General features: G+C 46.3%; 2 protein-coding genes across 9 annotated transcripts in view; both read right to left on the bottom strand.

The window, feature by feature from the left end:
- The window catches only part of NFATC3 (nuclear factor of activated T cells 3), a 103,946-nt gene extending 93,989 nt beyond the window's left edge, over nt 1-9,957 (bottom strand). For 2 of the 3 annotated variants that reach the window (XR_008391868.1, XM_037162561.2), the window contains exon 1: nt 9,564-9,957. Coding sequence is in view for 2 of the 3 variants with exons in the window: in XM_037162561.2 (XP_037018456.2) it covers nt 9,564-9,666 (103 nt within the window). In the remaining variant the exon portion in view is untranslated. The remainder of the gene's footprint in view (nt 1-9,563) is intronic. The other variant, XM_037162560.2, reaches the window with a different exon arrangement.
- A 169-nt stretch (nt 9,958-10,126) lies between these two features.
- The window catches only part of DUS2 (dihydrouridine synthase 2), a 40,801-nt gene continuing 29,679 nt past the window's right edge, over nt 10,127-21,248 (bottom strand). For 4 of the 6 annotated variants that reach the window (XM_037162565.2, XM_037162569.2, XM_037162568.2 and 1 more), the window contains 5 exons: nt 19,350-19,471; nt 17,920-18,069; nt 16,704-16,791; nt 15,544-15,617; nt 10,129-15,308 (listed from right to left, as the gene is read on the bottom strand). In XM_037162565.2, coding sequence (XP_037018460.2) covers nt 15,071-15,308; nt 15,544-15,617; nt 16,704-16,791; nt 17,920-18,069; nt 19,350-19,471 — 672 coding nt within the window. In that variant the 3' untranslated portion in view covers nt 10,129-15,070. Of the gene's footprint in view, nt 15,309-15,543; nt 15,618-16,703; nt 16,792-17,919; nt 18,070-19,349; nt 19,472-21,248 lie in introns of all 6 variants that reach the window. The other 2 variants (XM_037162570.2, XM_053666561.1) reach the window with 2 other exon arrangements.

Here is a 21,248-nt window from a genome sequence, read left to right on the forward strand (position 1 = left end):
CTAGTCACAGTAACACATGTATAACTTGTAACTCTTGCTCAGATATGTTTGATTCCATGTATTCAACTTGAGGAGTGGTTTCACCAAAGGAAAAATTCAGTATTTCTGTAGTAAACTCTTTCTGGGAATAGTGGTGAGGCAAAAGGCACAGTAGAAAGAGCCTAAGTCAGAAAACCAGGGTTAAAACACCAACTCTTCTACTTTCTAGAATCTAGATGCTCAATTCTATCTACTGTATAAAACGAAAATATCTACCTCTTCAGGTTATAATGAGACTTGGAAATAATGTATCAATATATAAAAATACCCTGCACATAATAGGTATTCATAAACACTAAATTAAGTATTTACCTAACAGAACACAACCAAAAACGAAACAGTTACAAAATGATCAAAATTATAAGCTGTGAATAAAACTCTTAAGACTGTCACGCAGAAATTAAGCAATTTACTGAAGAACAACAAAAGACTAGGAATCAGAGGTCCTGGGTTTCTATTAGGCAACTAACTAGGTAAAATGACCTTGGGCAAGTCAACCTGAACCTCAATTTCCTCTTATAAAATGAAAGGACTGACTTAGCCTGAAACTATGCTGTGCTTTTTAGCAATGTCACATAACCAGCAATAGTCACGAATCTAAGAACCCAGATCTAGAGCTCCGTACTACCTCAAAATGTTTCCAAATTGCCTCACCAAAGAGAAAGACTATGGAACAACATGTGGATGGCAGAGGCAGTTCAGACAAATGGGTGGAGGGAAAGGTTTTACACAGGTTGAAAAGATGAATAAAATAACTGATGGAACTTGATATTATTGTACAGAGTTAGAGATATCAAATAGGTGGAGCACAATGAGGAAGACCAATGAGGAAGCAGGATACGGATGCAACAGAGCAGAAAGTGAAGATAACCTTAGTTGTGACTTTCAAAACTGAATTTGGGGGAATAAAATATGAAGAGAAAATTACACAAATTCAAACAGAAGATGACCAAGACTTGACTTTGGCAATAGAGCAGAGAAAAAGGGGGAGATACAACTGATTTCCAGGAAGTGGCAAAATTTAGCACCCAACTAACCCACTAAAAAATGACAATAAGCTAATTCAATTAAAAAATATTTTTTTAAATGTGGCGTATTTTTCACAAAAAATGTGAAAATAATGGCTTGAATAACAAGAACATCCCAATGAACAGGTTTAACATAATCAGAACTATGAAACCACCTCCTAGAGCTCTGTTTTTCAAACCTAAGTGAGTCATGAACAATTTTTTAATTTAATGAAAAAGAAAATGTCAGGGTAACTGCCATAGTATAAAGGTATGTGCTATTTTATCTGAAACTTCTATCTCAGTTTTCTGTGTATAAACATGAATGGTTGTGCTGGGTTGAAATGTTAAATGTATTTCTTACTCTACATCTTGATCAAAAAGACTTCAAGACTTTGTATTGTGAAAGTTTTCTAGCACGTAAATGAGTCCCCATGTATCATCTAGCTTCAACAATTTCTGAATGTAATTTTTAAAAAATATTTTATTTATTTATTTTTAGAGAGAGGGGGAAGGAAAGGAGAGAGGGAGAGAAACATCAATGTATGGTTGCCTCTAATGTGTCCCCTACTGGGGACCTGGCCTGCAACCCAGGCATGTGCCCTGACTGAAAATCGAACCGGCGACCCTTTGCTTCACAGGCTCGTGCTCTATCCACTGAGCTACACCAGCCAGGGCTGAATGTAATTTTTAATTGAAGAACCTTTACCAAAATGAAGTGAAAGTTGATAACGAAGGAAATATTAAGTTCCCTTAATTTCTTACGTTGCAGTAAAAAAAACAAAAAGTAACATTAAAATAAAAATTTCTCTATCTTGCCTTGCTGGTGTGGCTCAGTGGCTTGAGTATCGACCTGTGAACCGAAGGGTTCTGGGTTCGATTCCCAATCAGGGCACATGCCTGGGTTGCAGTTCAGGTCCCTAGTGGGGGCCATGTGAGAGGCAACCTCACACTGATGTTTCTCTCCCTCTCTTTCTCCCTCCCTTCCCTTCTCTCTAAAAATAAATAAAATCTTAAGAAAAAAGTTAAAGTAAGTTGATAAATAATAAATATTAGACTAATGGATACAAGCAACGTCAAACATTACATTTTTAAAAAATGATTTCAAGCCCTTAAATTACTAAATAATAAGTAAAATTTTTCTGATGCTATATATTCACTATGAGAAAATATTTTAAAATACCTACTCAAAAGAACATCAAAACTCAGTTTACTTCCTATTTATGCACCCCACTCACTCACTTCACCATCCCACTACTAACGTTACCTAACCAAAAAGAGAAATGGGTTTTGCAGATCAGACATACCACAACTATTTTTTTCTTTTTATTTATTGATACCAGTTTTCAAAAATTATTGAGTAACTACAACAGTAAGTCCTATTAACTTCACAATGCTATTTTTCAAAGTGAATGTTTTTCTTATCCTAATATGCACTTGTAAAGAAGAAAGTTTTTAATTTTTTTAACTGTTTGTTATGGGAATTTTAAAACATACACAAAAGTACAGAGATTATAATAAGCCTCCCATACACCCATCATCTAGCTTCAGCAACTTTTAAATGTCATTTTTTCCCTGAATGTCATTTTTATTTAACAACCTTTTTACTTATTTTTTTTAATTTTATTTATTTATTTTTTAGAAGGGAAGGAAAGGAGAAAAGGAGAGAAATATCAATGGATGGTTGCTTCTGGTGCATCCCCTGCTGGGAACTGGCCTGCAACCCAGGCATGTGCCTTGACGGGGAATCGAACCATGATCCTTTGGTTAACAACCTTTTTTATTTGAAAGCAATACTGAAAAATATTTGCATTGAAGTACAACTCACAAACTGTCCATTAAAGTCTTCTAGGCAATGATTACCTTGATGAAAAATATGCTTTTAAAAATATTTTTACGTATGACACAAATCAACATTTCTGAAAAAAGTTATAACTTCAAAGCTCGCATAATCCTACCTATTTTCTAATTAAAATACATCAAAGCTGATAAAAATGTAACACAAAATTAAGAAATGTAGAAGTATTTAAGACACTAAAAACATATTTTAAAACATTAAAATTCTCACCTGCTTCTGTAACACTAAGACATATTAAGACTGTACATTTTGTTGGAAATTGAAGCCTTCAAGTTACTTCTCTAGTGTACCTGGGGTTTTCAAGCTTTCACACACATGTAGGTTCCCTTACACACAGAACTACCAATATGTTAACTATAACTATCCCAACGATTAAATTTCAGCTAACAATCCAAAGACAATTCGTAGACCATACTACAGACCTTACAGGTCCAATTGTTCCACTCCTCTAAAGTTTACCAAAGTCTGTCAAACAGGTGAGAGTCATGCAATATAATTATATAAACATTACCAGATATGCAGAAATATATGCAGACACATGCTGTGTTTGAGTCAAAATTATGGCTGTCAAAAAAGCTTGCTCCTGCTTGTGACTCTCCTAAGCCTCCCTGAACAAACTCACTCCTCTTAAATTCCACTGTTACTTGAACCTCATATGGCATGCCTGGGCAAATTTGATGACTTGGATTTTGTTTTAGAAGCCAGGCTTACTGCCAAGTCTGCTGTGTCTACTCCCCTGACCCACCAGGACAGCTTTAGACAACACCTCCCTTATTTATGTTACTGTGGTGAGCAAACTACTGCTTACTATCAAATGAGGCTCAACCTACTCAGGTTTCCTATCTCTTAAGAGTAATGAATGCTATTGACTTCACTGTATTATGGCTTCCTCAACTCCACCCCTTATATAAAATAAAACATCACCAAACTGAATCATCAACTACTACTCAATACTAAGAAGTAAAGAACACATTCAACTTTAAGATCATTAACTCAGCTCGCTATATGCTCTTAAAAGATTTCCATTTTATTTATTACTTTCTCTCAGGAAAAACAAACTCCATATTTTCTTACCAAAAATGTCTTTATGATCACACTCCACTGAAAAATATTGAGCAAAACTCAAAAGCAGAGCCTGGAGTATGCCTTCAATAAAAATACATAGAACTTTAGGCAAAGTTTACTTGTTGCCACAGAAAAGCAGATCATAGCCCTGGCTGGTGTAGCTCAGTGGATTGAGCACAGGCCTGTGAACCAGACAACCGCGGTTCTATTCCCAGTCAGGGCACATACCGGGGTTGCAGGCCGGTTCCCTGCAGGCCAGTTCCCAGCAGAGGATGCACAAAAGGCAACCGTACATTGATGTTTCTCTCCCTCTCTCCTTCCCTTCCCCTCTAAAGATAAATAAATAAAATCTTTTAAAAAAAAAAGAAAGAAAAGAAAAGCAGATCATAATAATAAGCTGATTCTACAACTTATCCAAAATTAATATCTTAAATGCTTAAGATACAGGCCTTACTAGGACCTCTCCCCCAATTTCTTGGTTACATATATAACACCCAAGTTTTAATTTTAATAATATTATCTAATAAAACTATCACAGTATTCCCTACAAACAGTTTAGAATATAGACCAAAATATTCCTTCTGTATCAACAAATGGGAAAATCTATGAAAACACAGGCATAACAATGCTGTTACGATCATGAAGTTTTAACAAAACAATATGACATAGAATTTTTTCATTAATTTTTCACCATACTCACTAAAATATATTTATTCACTAATCTCCATCACAAAATTCTGCTAATACCCCCAGGAACATCCTCTGCCCCTATCAAAAAAAGTGTGGAAGAAACATAATATTAAATAATTCTTCCAAGTTAAATAGTAAGATGTTTATCATTGACTCAATCGCCTAATACATATTCTCACTGCATTCAAGTCTAAAGAAAAAACTGACCTATGACATAAAAGGCTCAGCAGTAACCAAATCCTCCTGCACAGTACCTACTGCACTGTACAAACACGCCATTATATTTCTACAGGAAACCATACAGGCAAGTTCCCTTTTTTATACTGATTTAAATATCCAATTATATTTAGTATGGTTTGCAAATCAACCACCTTTACACCATACTGAGTAACAACTTCATTCAACAAAGCAGAAAAACATAATTAAAAGCGAATGACCTTCAGTAACTGTATTTACTAAGATATGAGGAAGGATGTAAAACTGAAAATAATAGAATTGAGAGAATAAAATTAAAATGTCTAAGGCATTTTCCAACTCATTTAAGTAAGATGTAAATGACTGGATCTCCAGTGTTTTAGTTTAGTATAGGGAAAAGGGACTAGGAAAGAGGACGAGGTTAAAAATAAGCTACCACCAGTTTTGTGTGTGTTTTTAAAGAACAGTTTGAAGTTTTGTTAACTACCACTTCTAATGAGCACCAATGGACCAAGGACTGTGCCAAGAGCTTTCAATACAGAGTGTGGCAAGAGTAGATTTACTGTTGTTCACATGGAAAATAATATAATAGCTAATAAATTATAATACAAGAATAAACTGTGATCCGGTTCTCCTAACTGTAAATTTCTTTTGCAACACCCTGTACATTATCTAACAAAAGATAAAATAAAAATATTCAGTAAAAATTATCAATAAAAACTGAAAAATGAGAAAACTTCTAAGATATAGTAAATTACATAGAACATATGAATCAGCTCTCCGAGCACTAAACAAAGTAAAAACACTACGGGTTAAAGACTAGACTATGAGCTAGGAAAAACTCTTCAACTTTACATATAAAAAAGTTGGATATGGGCCCTGGCTGGTATAGCTCAGTGGATTAAACACGGGCCTGTGAAGCAAATTCCCAGTCAGGGCACATGCCTGGGTTGCAGGTCAGGTCCCCAGTAGGGTACACATGAGAGGCAACCACACATTGATGTTTCTCTCCCACTCTTTCTTCTTCCCTTCCCATCTTTCCAAAAATAAATAAATAAATAAACAAATAAAGTTGGATATGATTAAAGTGGTATCTGACAAAACATATTTCTCCCCTTTTAAAAAGTGGCAGTAGATAAGACACTACACACAGCATAACACAAACTCCTTCCAATGACCCTTATTCAGGTAGAAAGTCAATATTTAGTAATGAACAAACCCTGAGAATGAAATTTTGAATATGAAAAGTAAAGATTATAACATCAAACTAAATTAGAGATATACAATCAGTACACTAAACTAGAGCACCAAAAGCTGCCCTTTATAATGGCAAGTAATGTTAACAAACTATGTACATTAAACACTTGTCAAGTTTAAATTCTCTTTTATTGAGGTATATATTTATTTTGAAGTTAGGCATTAAGTAAAAGAAAGTTGAAACAAAATAGTTGATTCAGGCCCTGGCTGGTGTAGCTCACTGGACTGAGCGTGGGCCTGGGAATCAAGCAACCACGGTTCAATTCCCAGTCAGGGCACATGCCTAGGCTGCAGGCCAGTTCCCAGCAGGGGAAACACAAGAGGCAACCATACATTGATATTTCTCTCCCTCTGTCCTTCCCTTCCCCTCTAAAGATAAATAAATAAGTAAATCTTTTTAAAAATTAGTTTGATTCATTTTAACTGTAAAAATCAAAACTAGCACAGTCCTCAAAATATAAAACAAATAAAAGCTAAAGACTCTAGGGTCTTAAATTTTCTTTAATGGAAAAATGTCAAAACACCTCTATAAGCAAAATTCTTAAAAAGTTAGTCAAAAATGTATCTGACATTATCAAGTATCAAATCATCAGATCACTGAATCTGTACTTTAACAAGCTTGCTTAGGATATTTACTAAAAGAGCTTTTGGTTAGCCCTCAAGTCTTCATCCTCTACCTGCCTCTCCAAATATTTTTTCAAAAATCTGCATGAAATTAAATGTGATTCAAGTAGTCTGAAATCTTTAGAGATGGAAAACCTGCAGTCCAAAATGACCAAGATCTATCTTATGGATCTGACCAATAAAAGCCAAAGAACTGAAGCAAGTCTCAACTTCCTCTACCACAAAATGTGAGCACAGACTCAAAACTTCAGCAGTACTTACTCATTAAGTCAACAAATACTGGGTGCCTACTGGGTTTAAGATACTATGCTAAGCACTGATAACGAACAACCATGAAAAAGCATAGGCACTACTTCTGCCCTCATGAAACTTCCATTCTATTGAGGAAGAGAATCCAAAAACCAAGTAAAAATGCTGACACAACCTAATACTGACCTGAATTCTACCAAGCAATTTATTCTCATGGCCCTCTTTACTGCATATTATCTTAAAAGCATGTCAGTCAACCCACTTACTTTCTTCAAACTATACACATAATTATACTTATTTAAATGAAAACTAATTTTGTAAACCAATAATTTTGAAACCTTAGCTCTGAATATATAACATATCCTTCTCAAGAGAATTTTAAAATTAGCTGCCAGGTGTTCACGGCAGCACTACTCACCATCAATGGATGAATGGGTCGACAAATTGGGGAATATATACAATAGACTGTTCAGTCACAAAAGGAATCAAGTACTGATATGTTCTACAACATGGTTGAACTACAAAAACACTATGCTAAGTGAAAAAAGCCAGCCACAAAAGGTCACATACATATGATTCCATTTACATGAAATATCCAGAACAGGTAAGTCCAGAGACAGATCCCAGATTAAGGACTGGGCTTCCAAGGACTGAGAGGGGGCCAGGGAGAATGAGGAGCAACTGCTTATTATTGGGTTTAGGGTTTCCTTTTAGAGTGATGAAAATATTCTGGAACTAGATATAAGTTGTGATTACACAACATTGGGAATGCATGAAATGGCAATGAGTCATTCACTTTAAAATGGTTTATATATAGTGTATTTCACCTTAATTTTAAACACTTTAAAAAAGTAGCTACCAGCATATTTTTAAGTGCATTTTTTGTCACAAATAAAACTGCTCAAGTTTAACTTTGAGGGTTTCATGTATAAATCAAGTTTCAAACCTTAACTCCTTCTAGAGTCATATTAATAACAAAATGGTTTTCTGGGTTTTGACAAAAAAAAATCAATCATTTCTTAAAAAGCTGTTTTCATGGGTTTTAAATATTATTCAATATGTGGATGTACATTCAGTTCCTATTTACATGATGATACTCCTTTATTACTCATATGTTTGGTTAACGTCTTTACTGATCATATATATTTGGTATAGAATGTGCTCTAATCAAGTTCGTGCCCAGTGAATTTGCTGACATCAACTGTTTATGTTTATAATAAAAAAATTCATTCAAACTAGTTGTTTTTATTTAATTAAATCCTCATAAGCTAAGTACAATTCAATGCCACACTCTTCACAAATGCAACCCCTTGTACCTCTCTATTCCATCTGCCGAGCAGCATAGTTATTTGGGTCATGTGCCCCCCAACCCCATTTCCCAATCTCCTTGAGGGGCCTCAGTCCTTTTTGCATATATTGTAACACTACAAAGTTCCTAACAGTACCTTCAACATAACAGGTGCTCCAATGATGTCAGTGGAATTGAAACAAACACAGCCAACAAATTACTGCATATTATTTATTATGTTGAAAAAAACATGTAACGCGAAAAGACTAAAACGACTGACAAGACAAACAGGGCCCAAAGAATCCTTATGCCTCACACTCAGTTATGTTTTTCAATGCAACTCTACAGAACAGTCTGTTGAACATCAATATGAACATGAAATAATTCACCTAATACGCGGAAAGAATAATTAGGAATAAAGAATAATTAGGAATACTTATCCATCTCCCTTTTGAAATTCGCCTACATGGGTAATAGAAAAAGTGAACTTACTGAACCACAGTATTTCAAACCAGGTCACAGGAGACCTCTAAGTCCCCAGCCATCCTGTTTCTATTTCCTGATTGGTCTGACCTCCATGTATTATATGGTGCCCAGCCTTCCCAATTCACGATCTCCTTTAAAACACCTTGCGAGGTGAGCTTTTTCTTAAAATAAAAATTGATTTCCAGAAACTTCTAGAATTATGAACAGGGCACCCCACTTTCTTATAATCTCCTGAAACAGAACATCTGCTCAAGAAAAGAAACCTAGTTTTCAGAAAGTCCCGTTATGTTACACTTCGAATTAAAAGTGGGCCATAAACTTACACAAGTGGAACTTAAAACGACAGCATTCCTCCCTCCCAGCAAAGCAGACTTAACAGATGTGTGCACAAATTTTAGAGAGCTCCTACACTTCAAGAATGTGCACCTTTCAAATAAAAATTTAAAAAAATTAAATAGATGAAAACCAAACTGCGCTTGTACTTCACAGGGACATTTTCTCCGCGTAGGCAAAGCAGCGACAATCAGACGCCGCCTGGGCAGTGGCCCCGACCCTCGGCCCAAACCCCGAGAGTCCACTGGCCCCAGGCGTCCCGGAGTCGAGTTTCCCACTACTTCGCTACCGGCTAAGCCCGCGGCCACTTCCACACCGCAGCGACCCACTCGCCTCCTCGGCGATGTAAATCCGCTCTTCACTCACCACACGCGCGCACACACGGTGTCACCAGACACCGGACGGCCAAAAGGACCAGGGAGAGGACGAGCAAGAGAAGACGCTGCCCGGTCCCGCCCGGCCCGGCACCCACCTGCAGGCCGCGAGCCGGGGGGCGGCGGTGCCGGCGCCCCGTCCTCGCCAAAGACGAGTTTGAAGTCGAGCTCGTCGGGGGCGCCACAGTTTGCAGTAGTCATCGGCGTGGCCCAAGGTACTCCGGTTTCTCCTCAGGCGGCGACTACAGCAGCGACAGCTCCTCAGCGCCGCTTCATGCCGGGCCGAGCCGGCCGAAAGGTAGCGGCTCCGGAACAAACTTTCCGGGGCGGGACCACGACGCTGAGCGTTCTGTTCCGAACTCTAGAGCTGGCCACGCGCCGAACGGCACCAGGAGGGGCCACCGCCGCCAGTCTCTTGGGCCTAAGCCGCCACCGTCGCCGCAGCCGACATTCCCCACTCCGCCGCAGCCACCGCCGCCACCGGCGCGCTCCCGCGCCGTGCCGCGCACCCGACCCCGCCCCCTACCGCGTGCCCGCCTCACCCGGCCAGCGATAGGCCACTGGCGCCGCGGGTGAATCCGACGGCCCCGCCCGCTCACCGGCCCACCGCGTGACCCCGTCTCCGGAGGAAGTCACGTGAATACGGAGCGCTGGGGAGCCCGCTACCTCTTGGGAGTCGTAGTTTGGCCTCTATTCCTTTCTCAACTTCTAAACCGGGCCCGCGCACCCGGGTGTAAAGTCGGTATCTCTAAATGGGTTGTGGAGCCCATCACTGGCCAATCGGAAAAAATCCCTTCCCTTATTGGGCCGTAGTACACGTCGGGGAAGGTGCGCCAGAGCCCTGAGCTCATGGGTCTGTGCTTATGCGTATTACATGGCTTGGTTAAGGTGTCAGGGCCTCGGACGGTTACGTGTGCTCCACTCAAACCCTCACACCCGACCCCAAGCCTAATGGTAGGGTCTCGAGAAGGCGGGGACCAGACCTAGGGTGGGGCGGAGCCAGAGACCTAGGCCGCACTACGAGTCTCATAGACCCACCCTACCGGGCGGGTGCGTCACTTAGCTGGCTGAACCTTTGTCTGCCCCTAGGCGCCGGCCTGGCAGCTGCTCCCTGGAGGACCGCTCATTCGAGGCCTCGGCAAAGCCTGAGGGGCACGGCCTATCCCTGCTGGAAGTTGAAAAGCCCGTCGTGACTTATGCGTCCAAGTACAAAAGAAAGCGGGAGGGATCATGTTACCCAAACAGAGTTAGTAGGGAATTGGCACTAAGGAACCGTTTTCACTCGTGAACCCCCTCAGCAAGCCTGTCTTCTGAGACTACCCAAGACAGCCTCCTTCTGGGGATAGTGATAGAGGACGTGCCAGGGGAAAACGAGCCAGGCTTGTTTACTTACTTACTTACAGGTGCTCTGAGGCGCAGGTTGGACGGGAAGCTGGGAGAGGTGGTGACCAACTCCCGTAGCTCCGGGTCCCACGGGACGTAACATCCCTTACAAGCGCGTTGCAACGCGGGAACCCAGTTGGAACGCAGAGCTAAATTAGTCTCCCTTTAGAGGTTGGGGAGAGGCCAGCAAATCTATAATCACTGTGCAGAGATTAGGGCTGTGCCATGTGCTCAGAGGTTCGTAATCCCGGTGGCTACAAATCCTCCACAGGGCTAATTACAAATTGGAGAGATGGACAAGAGTTAAGGGAGATGGTTCTAGACAACAGATTTTTCAAGGACTTGGAGACCAAAAGTAACTGCAGTAGGAAATCAAAGGTTAGGTCAGGTGAATGAACTGCAAGCCACACTGCAACGTATACAGACTTTATCCTGAGGGCGGTAGGGAGACACAGAAGGGTTTAGAGCAGGGTACCTCCATATTCAGAAATCTGAATCACACCTGATTGAACTGGGAGCGGTGGGGGGTTAGAGGTAGGAGAGGGTAACAAATGGCATTAAGTGGGTGTGACATCCTCCCAATAAGCTGTGCTGCTTTCAAAGGATCTCCAACCTTGAGGGACTGAGTGTAGAACTTAGAGGCCAAAAGCCGCGCTATCTTTGCAGGCTTCTGCCCCAGCAGATGGCTGGCCTGCCAATTAGTACCACATGTACCATGACCCCAGTATAGTAAAAGACTCCGGAAGGTTGTCCAACTTACCTTCCCTTCCCCGTAAAACAATGCAATTTCAGGATGTGTGCCCCTGTTCCCATACACATCTCTCTGAGGTTATCATCTCTCGGAGAAAATGGACCTTTATTTAGCCTCTCTGTCCTCTGGACAGGACTTTACCTGAACCAGGGACTCAACCAGCCAGGCCAGGGAAAAGACAAGAGGGAGACAGGGCCTGTCAGTCCCACGGCTAGGAAGGGACCACAGAAGCTGTAGATGGCTTGAAAAATTAACCCATTCATCAAATGCTGGGTGATGTAGCTGTAAAAACTATAGCCACTGTAGAAACTTATAAGGGCTCATGTCTTGGGGAAGGTTTCTAGTCTGGAGGAAACTGAGAATTCTACCATGGAGTGATGAGGGTGGGCTAGGGGTGGGCACCAACTTTAGGAAGAATGTCACCACTTTTATAAGAAAGGCAGCAATGACTGGAAACTCTGCAGGTTGTGACAGGACCCCACCTGCCCGTACATAGACCAATACAAAAACTGACTCCACCCCTTTTCCTCAATTAGGGCAGGACTTCCCCCATGAGCTCTACCTCAGGCCAGCTCCAAAGCTCTTTTAGATGGCTGGAGGCCATTTGACTGACCTCCAGCCTTCTGAGAGTCCTGGGAAACCTGGAAGCCCAGGGGACCAGTGCAATGCATAGAACCCTAGACTGGGCCAGCTGTGCAGGTCCCTGTATGCCCCCTCTCCTGTGTGAATGCCAGCCAGGCCTGAGGTCTGGAGAAAGCCATCTATTTCATCAGCTGCCCCAAACTTAGCTCTGAGCCCCACACTGTTGAAGGCTCTCCTTATGGCCTCAGAGCCATGGGATGATATGCTTTAGCCCAGTCCAACCAGGCTTGTTCCACATTAGAAGAAACAGGAGCCTTGGAGGAAAGTCCGAGTTTAGAAGACTTCCTCTCCATGCCACACATCCCTTCCCCTCAAGCTCCTGTTTGATACTTCTGTGCCTGCTCCCCACCCCCATGATAAGGCTGGCCATAGGGGACACAAGGACTGCCCTTGAGCAGCTCCAGTCTACAATCCAAGACAATCAGTTGCTGAAGTCAGCACAGGCTACTTCATTTGTCCTCTAATGCTAGGCTAAGGAGTTTGGACTCGATCCAGAGGGCAGCGGAGAGCCATGGAAGAGTTCTGAACAATTGGGACACCTAGAAGGAACTAAGAGTACAGGACTACAAGGGTAAGAAGTTCCCCATTCATCGGACAAAGTCCCGTCTTCTTGTTGTGGTCTTTAGAAGACCTGCCACCCTCTCTAGCCTTACTCATCCCTCCCTCTCCCATTCATATTAAAACCATTTGTCCTCAAAATGTGATGAGTTAAGAGGAAGTCTTCAATCAAGACAGTTGGAATGGATAGATAAGTGTTGTGGCCACTAGCCCAGAGACGGGTTTGGGTGTCTAAGGAGCCTTAGTTTAAGGCGGGCAAGGTGAGAACAGTGGATGGAGCTTTCAGACCTGACTGAGCCCTCCAGTTAGTGCCAGGTCTTAGGTAAGTCACTCTGAGACCAAGGCGAGCATCTCTGAGGTATGCTAAAGTGAAACCATTTGTGACCCAGCATATTCAACTAGGATCTTTGTCAGACATCCTTACTCATGGAACACACACTAGCCCCTACCTACCTGCTCCCCTGTGAATGACCTTCTCCTCAGCTCCCCTGTGAATGACCTTCTCCTCAATACTTCTCCTGGGCCCTCAAAGTCCCCACAGTCCATCCTCTTAGTAACTGACCTTTACCCCTGCATCTCCTTCTCCATAGTCTAGAAAGGAATCTGACACTGCCAGAGAAGAGGTTTCCCTGGGAAAGCACAACAGTAGGCAGAAACTGGAGGACAAAGCCCAACCCCCCTGGGGAAGTAGATCTCAAGACTGGGTACCTACCCCATAAGGGTTTTCCTATAAGCTCTGACTGGCTCAGGATGCCTGGGGAGCTTCTACGGGGGCCTCGCTATCTGCCCTGTTCCCATTGGGGTATAAGAAATGACAAAGGGGCATTTTGACTAAAACAATTTCCTGTTGGAAAAATCAGAAGTAAATTGTGCCTAAAGCTTGATGGCTGAGACCAGACAAAGCCTCATTCGCTCTCCTGGGTGGGGTCCCTTTTCTAAGAGCACTCGTCTGGACAGTGAGGGCAGGCTCAGCATGGCAGTGTCCTATCACAGGACTAGCCTGTTTATCCTCCAGCCGGCCTCCAGCAGGCAGAGAACAGCTGACCCTATTCTCAGAGGAGGGCCCTTGGCCCCAGAGGGGACTAGAAGTGACCTGCCAAAGTCCAAATAGCCATGGACTCTGGAAGGCCACTGTTGGTACGGCATCCTTATCTCCACACAGAAGAGCAATGTAGCGGTCCAGGACTGAGACAGAGGCCTCACTAACCCAACCCTTGAGTCAAGCCCGAAGGGCCAGGGGCTACTGGCTGGCGCAGGGGCCTGACCTTGGGGTGATGCAAGGAGCATGGCCTTGGCCCAGAGGGGACTCCCCTCTGCCCACAGAGCTTGGAAAAGGGGAGGAGAAGCAGCATGTTTACAGCTAAGGAAGCGCAGGGACCTTTGGTCAGAATGCCCCTCCCAATAAGCGGGGGTGGCCCCACAAGCTGAGTTGTGGTAGCCCGTTTGTTTGCTTCTCACTGCCAGGAGGAAATTAAAGAGAATCTGCCACTTCCGGCTCAAACCGGATGGTGGGGGTGGGAGGTGGCGTGGGCAGGCAATCGCAAGGGCCCCAAATTGTTGTCATCAGCAGTCTCCAAAGTCTTCTGCCCAGAGCAGACACTTTGTAGGTGTTAGCTCCAGGCAGCTGGGCTCACTCAGCACTCCCAGCTTGCCTGAGTAGGTCCAGATACCCCAATTGTTCCCCCAGATTCCATATCGTCTCTCATCAGGAAAGCCAACTGCTGGCCATTGTCTCAGGTTTGTCATCAGGAGAATGGGCTTCTTGGGCCTTCCTGGCTCGGCTCAAGCCCATCATGCACTAAAGGTGATATCGTGCCCCCCACCTCCACCCAGACTTGTAAGGATAGGTAGGAGATAGACTTTTTAGGAAGCTCCAGCTCTTCAAGGAGGGTAAGAGTAGAATAATTATGCCAGGTCATCCACCAGTCCGTATGTGAAGATGCCCGAGGCTGAAGCAGCCAGCTGTGGGTGAGAGTTTATTGCACTATACCAATGTCAGATGAGGGAGGTACTACTGAAAAAGCCCGTTTTCAAAGAAAATACGGAGGTCACCGGGAACTTGGCCCTGCTACTAAAACTGACCAAGAGAGATGGGCATTCTGGGCACCCCTTGGCCCATGTTCCAGGCTGATGGGCCAGGCCAGAAGTTCTCGACACCTGTCAGGCAGGGGCAGCAAACTGTCCAACAGTATCTAGTTTATGCTCTGTACCCACAGTCATCTTAGGGCCAGGCCTGCGGCGAGGCGGTGATGACCAGGGTACAGACGGTGGTCACCAGCCTTCCAGAGGGCTCTCTTTACTACTTCCCAAAGTTACGAAGGGCTTCTTGCACAGATCCCCAGGCACTGCTGGCTCCTGAGCTCTGGGGTCCCCAGGGTCTTGGTCAGGTGCCTCTCGCTTACGCTTGTGAAAGGAGGAGCTCTCCTCACCCAGCCGACCCTCAGGGAGGCCCTGGCTCCGTAGACAGACGATGGCTGCAGCCTGCTCCGCCAGTTTCTTAGACTTGTCCCTGGGCAGATGAGGCATGGGGCAATAAGGCAGGTAGGCAGGCACAGTGGTGGCAGGCACAGAGGCTAGGAGGCCTGACTCTCAACACTCTTGTCAAAGATTCTGACAACACTGAGGAAGGGGGTCATCACCCAGGGATGCCACCACCCAGGGACACCATGCCCCCAACCCTCCCTGGCTAATGCTTGGATCAGGCCCTCCACCCGAGCCTCACACCCACGGATGAGGAAACTCACCACAAGGTGGACTGGTACTTTTGCTCAGCAACAGTGACAACAGAACAGAAGAGCCGATCCAGGGGGCGTTGAATCTGGTACAGAGAGAGCAAAAGAAACAGGGATGGCTGCAGGAGGGGAAGAACGAGCCTGGAGGCCCACCTGCTGGGGTCATGTCGAAGGCAGAGAAAAGGAAGTCCTTCCCATCCAAGCCAGTGAAAGCTACCTGTTCCACATGTTCCTCCCCAGCAGAAAGAGGTGTCTGGTGCATCTTCCAGGGGAGAAAGGTGGATACACAGACAGACAGTGACGCTGCAGCGAGTCAGGAGTTCTGTCATGGACCTGAGCATAGGGCCATCCAAGCCCTTGGCGGTGTCTATGGAGTCACCTCCTACTGACATCTGAATGGGCCGTGTCCCCAAAATAAGGAGTTCACCAGATGGCAAAGGGGTGGGAAGGGACAAGAACTGGGGCAAAGACCCATGTGGCAGAGAGACCAGGTGATACGGCCGGACAGAAAGGTGGGCGGAAGAGACCTGAAGCGGAAAGGCATCAGGGGCAGGGGCAGGGGCAGGTGTCTCATGCTCTGAGCCAAGGAGGACTCGAGCAAGGGAAATAAGAGTTCGGATCCACTTTAGAAATGTCACTTTGGCAGAAGAGGCCACAAGGCACAGAAGATACAAGTTTGGAAGTCAGAAGTCCAGAGACAGACCCACCGAAACAAGACATGGCTTATTTAGTAAACCAATACTGTCTCAGTTTTGACGGAGGGGCCCCATGTGTGGGCCCAATTCTACGCCTCATTAGCTTCGGCCTGGTCCAAAAACATGTCTAACTCCTATGTTTGAGCGGCCTTCCTAAGTCATTTGGCCCGCACCAGAGACGTCTCCCATCCTTAAGCAACACCACTGGCAGGGACTAGCCCAAGCAGCCCCTTACTTAGGTCTCTAGTTCGGTTTTATGAAAAGTGGCCAGAATTAACAATAGGCCCCTGTCAAAGGGAAGGCTCTATCAGCAATTGGTTCAACCACCAGTAACCACTACGTGCCTATAGCAGGCAAAGCCAGGCTCCAGCCAAGCAGTCTGGAGTCCAGGGTACAAGCTGTATGCAAGGGGCATTGGCACCAGCTGTGGGAATGCTACAGGACTGGATGCAGGGCAGGCCACGGCCAGGAACTCACCGTTTCATACACAGGTTGTGCCAACCTCTCCCTCCGGCACCATTCCAACAAGCACGTCTTGGGGGTGATCTGGGGAGAGTATGCTCTCCTGGAGAAAGGAGGGGAAGGAGTCAGGGCCCACCCATCACCACTCCATTTCTCAGCAGGGGCCCTACTCAGTTCCTGGTAGGAGCTGCAGGAACTGCAACATCAAGCTGCTGCCTTAAGACTCCTGTACCTATTTCCTGATGTCCCATTTCTGTTCCACCACAGCTTGGGACTGCCTCTAACCAAAGGGACAATGGGCTTCAGTATGCTTGGGGAACTGGGGTGGGAAGTGAACTCCCAACACTCTGAGCTCCAGCCTGGAAAACAGCCTTTGACAGCCAAGGAGGAAGGTCCAGTTTGCCCCTCAAGACAAGATCCAGAGAGAGTGGGTAGGGGTGGCGAACGCAGGTGGCCATACAGAGGGCTCAGATATCTAGCTTTGTACCCACCCTAATGATGTCTGCTGAGTGTCAACATGATCCCCTGCTGTTTACACAGAGTGGACTCTGGTTTCAGAGTCAGTCTGCACCATGTCCCAACTTCCTACCAGGAGTTCTCCTTGAGTGTGACTGCCCAACAGCTGATCCTGCACCCCTTCTCCCAAGCCCCTGCCAGACAAGACGGGCTTCTAGTCTGGGCTAGGGGACCTGAGAAAGGCTTAGATCCCAGATTACAAAGGACAAGGATGAGGGGCCCAGTCAAGCTGAGTCACAGTCTAAGGCAATAATTGGCCTGAGGTATCCCTGCCAAGAGGGGACACCACAGAGCCGGTGAGGGGCAGTGGGTGTGGGCAGGAATTGCACAGCCAGATAAGGGCCAGGGTCCTGCTGCTACTGGGGAGCTCCTTGCAGGCATCTAGTTCCTCAGGGCTGAGGAAAAAGCACAGACTTTCAGGAACAGAAGGAGACAAGTCCTCTCGCCCAAGCTGTGGGAGGGGGTGGGGCAGGGAAAAGGTGGAGTTCAGTCCCCTGGGACAACATGTGCAACCCTAACAGTGTTGTCTGGGCTTTCAGAAACTATCTTCTCCAAAGTGCCTTTTCTGGGTTACTGAAAATTGAGAACAAGTGTCCAAACCAAAGAGACCTGTGGTCCCCAAGCTTGTCCCTAACCAAGTACAGCAGACAGCTTGCCAGTGCAGTCAGCCCAAGGGCACTGGCCCTGGCCCAAGCTGAGGAACCTGGAGACCTACCGGTCAAACTTGACAGCCATCTTAATGACACCAGAGGGGTCTTCTGCTGGCTCCCTCACCTCCTCTGGGGTCCTGGCCAAGAACTCAGCCCGCCGGGAGTCCAGTTCTCGTGTGGTCTCTTCATAGAACGTACCAAGGCCAAAAGCCTCACTATGGAAAGACAAGCCGAGTGGGACAAGCCCCTTAGTGGAACCAGCAATGAGGGAACTACTGCAGGAGCCCAGGGCAGCACCACTGAGAATTGACCATCCGTACATACACCAAAACACCACTAGGATCTGGCCATCAGAAGGTACCTTCGACTCACCCTTGGGATCAGTCTGGACTGGCAGATGGACAGTGAATGTGGGCCCCGGAGGGCAAACACTGGAGGGCAGGCAGGGCAGGGTGGAAGAGGTCCTAAAGGTCACTTCCACCATCTAAGCCCAGCCTTTCTTCCAAGGAAGAGCACGCAGGCAGCAGTCCCCAGCCAGCAGTGAGTAAGCTGGCCTACGCTGATCAAGTACGGGAGGCACACACAGCTCATCCTCATGTGGGCACGTGGGAGGAAGAGACGCCGGCCTGACCACTGCGTGGTTCCCCACTTCCTGTCCCGGCCACAAGCAGTTAGGCCTCACCTAAACTGAGGTACCACCCAGAGCTACAGAGTTATACTCTTAAAAATTATACTCTTGAGCTCACAAGACACTCGGGTCAAGCTGGTTAAGCTAGGTGGCATAGGGACAGAACCAACACCACAAGCCCAGGACGAGGAGGGTTTGGGCAAGACCCTTCTGTTGTAGGAAGCATCTGGAGGGCTGGAGGACACTCACAAAGATGGATGACTGTGGGTGAGAGTGATTCAGAAAGGACTCTTTGCAGGAGGGGAGATATACACAGCCCACATGACGGGGAGAGACCATTTGGGCAGAAGATTCAGCACGAGTACAGGTGTGCAAGTGGGAAAAAGAGCAAATAGGGAGCTGTGGGAGCAGGTACTAGGCCAGCTGTGAGGGGCCCAAATGTCAACCAGCTGAGCAGAGGAGTGAGGGGTGGCCTCTGACTGCAGAGCAATGGGTGTAGGCACAGGCGCAGGCCCAGGGCCCCATCCTGCAACCCCAACTCTCCTGACAGTTGGGTCTTGGTGGCATGATCTGCGACTGGGAAAGCCCCTTTCTCCCCAGGAATTCCCAAGCCTGGGCCTGGCATTCCTCCATCCTACTAGTGCCTCAGTGCCCGAGGCTCTGCTGCTGAGATCAGTCCAGAGACAGATAGTTCCAAAGCTTTGAAAGTATCCCCTTCTGTCAGGCAAAGCTGTATCATGACCCTATTACTGCACATCCATCTCCTGAAGCTGTGTCCTCAGTACCCTGGTACGGTCAGCTTAGTGCTCAGAGTCAAAACAGGGCAATGTCAGCCAGGAGAGGTGGATAGCCCATGGCCCCTCTCACCAAATTTCCTGGGAAGACTGGGCAGCGTGGAGCAGCTTTCCCTGGGGCGACTCCAGCTGTTCTCGTAGCATCTGACACAAGCAGTACTTGGTGTTGGTGTAGTGGTTGTCGTACTGCACAGCCTGGAAGAAGAACCGACCTGAGCCCACCTGCTGCCCAGGCAGGTTCCAAGGCCTGAGCTTTGCTCTGATGCAGGGGAAGGGAAGCCCAGGGGGCACCAGAGGTGTGCTTGCAGCCAAGACAGTGGGACCCCATAAGAAGAGCCACCTGCATCCGGGCCATCTAATCCTCCAGTTAGTGGTACAAAGCTCGAGGGTCACATCCAAAGCCCACAATCAGGAGCACACCCTACTGGACATCCTGTCTGAAGTCCGGATGTGCAGGGAGCCCTTCTTGCTTCCGCCACCATAGCTAACCAGAGAGGGCTTGCTGCCAAGCATCTTCTAGGGCAAGGAGGAGAACAAGACAAATTCTGGTGTGGCGGGACCAGCCTCAGGACAGGGTGAGATTCTTCTATTCCTTATAACCACACAGGTACTTTCCCTTCCCACATCTGAACTGACCTGTCTCCAATTTCCCCTATGTGGGTAAAGTAGAGCTCCATCTACTAAGCATGTTCACACATGTTGTTACTTCACTGAGCGATACAAGCATGATGTGCAGCTGTTACCATTACTTTACAAACCGGTAAGTACAGGCTCAGGGAGATAACTGACTGTCCAGGGTACCCGAGAGAAGCCCACCTGGCTAGGGCAGGCCAGAGAGTATGCGCAAAGGATACCCTAACCCTCCAGAACCCCTTCTAACCCCTGCCCCCTACACTTTTATAATGTCTACACTAGGCCTACATCTTTAGTGGCTGGGAAGGTGCCACAGCATGCTCAGGACAAAGCAGGGATGTGCAGGTAAGCCCGGCCAGCAGTAAGACCTTGATTCAGCCTATCTGGGGCAGAAAACAGCTGGCTGGACCCAAAACAGCCCTGCCTGTGTTTGAAAGCCAGTCCCTTTCTCCAGGACAACACTGGGGGATCTGCCAAGGGTTGGGCCATGCAGGAATGATAACAGCACCTTTCACCCAATGAGCAGGCTTAGCACAACGGGACACATCTTCTCCGACACAGACTTGCCAGCTGGCCAGAAGAGCTAGACAGCCAACCTGGGCTGAAGCAAGCCCCTTTTGCCTCTGACTGACCCAGGCCACTGGAGAGGCTGGTGGTCACCAACATGACCAACAGGACACCCAGAACCAAGAGGAGGAGAGCTGCAGCATCAAGCAAAACAGGCTTGGGGATGAAGGCTGCCCAGCTCTGGACATGGGCCTCAAGGCCTCCTACCATACCTGGCTTCCACAGCCACAACTGCCCAGGCACAACCACGGCTTGAAGAGGACAGAGGCAGTCTGAGGGTCTGAGATGCCCCTGACCCTTCCAGGCGGTTGTGAGCCCCAGGATTGAAGAGGGTAAAAGTCTACTCTCAGTGAGGGCGGAGGCCTAACTCATTGAAGACATGAGGACCATTTACTATCTCCACCTGCAGACACGCACAGCTGGTCACAAAGTCCCACAGAGTTCCAGGGTTGTGCCACAGGGACAGGGCAGGTTACCTTGTCAAAAACAAATTCCTTTACAGGAAAATGCACTACCATCAAGCTCCCAGTGAGAAGAAAAAGCTATTCCCTAGGGAGAGGGGTAGCAGTCCCTTATGCCCTAAATTAGGGGTTAAAGCATTCTGGGAATTAGCAAAAGTCTTTAGTGATTCTGACTGATGACAAGGTGAGAAGTCTCTGTGGAGATAATCTGTCCTCAACAACAACAGCTACAATGGTTCTTCCTGGCTGTGGCTGTGGCTGTGGCTGCTCTGGCACCTACACATTGGCATGGGTGTCTTCAGTGACACAGA

This window comes from Artibeus jamaicensis, unplaced genomic scaffold (assembly GCF_021234435.1).
Source record: "Artibeus jamaicensis isolate MK-2021 breed Jamaican fruit bat unplaced genomic scaffold, CSHL_Jam_final contig_464, whole genome shotgun sequence".
Lineage (NCBI taxonomy): Eukaryota > Metazoa > Chordata > Mammalia > Chiroptera > Phyllostomidae > Artibeus > Artibeus jamaicensis.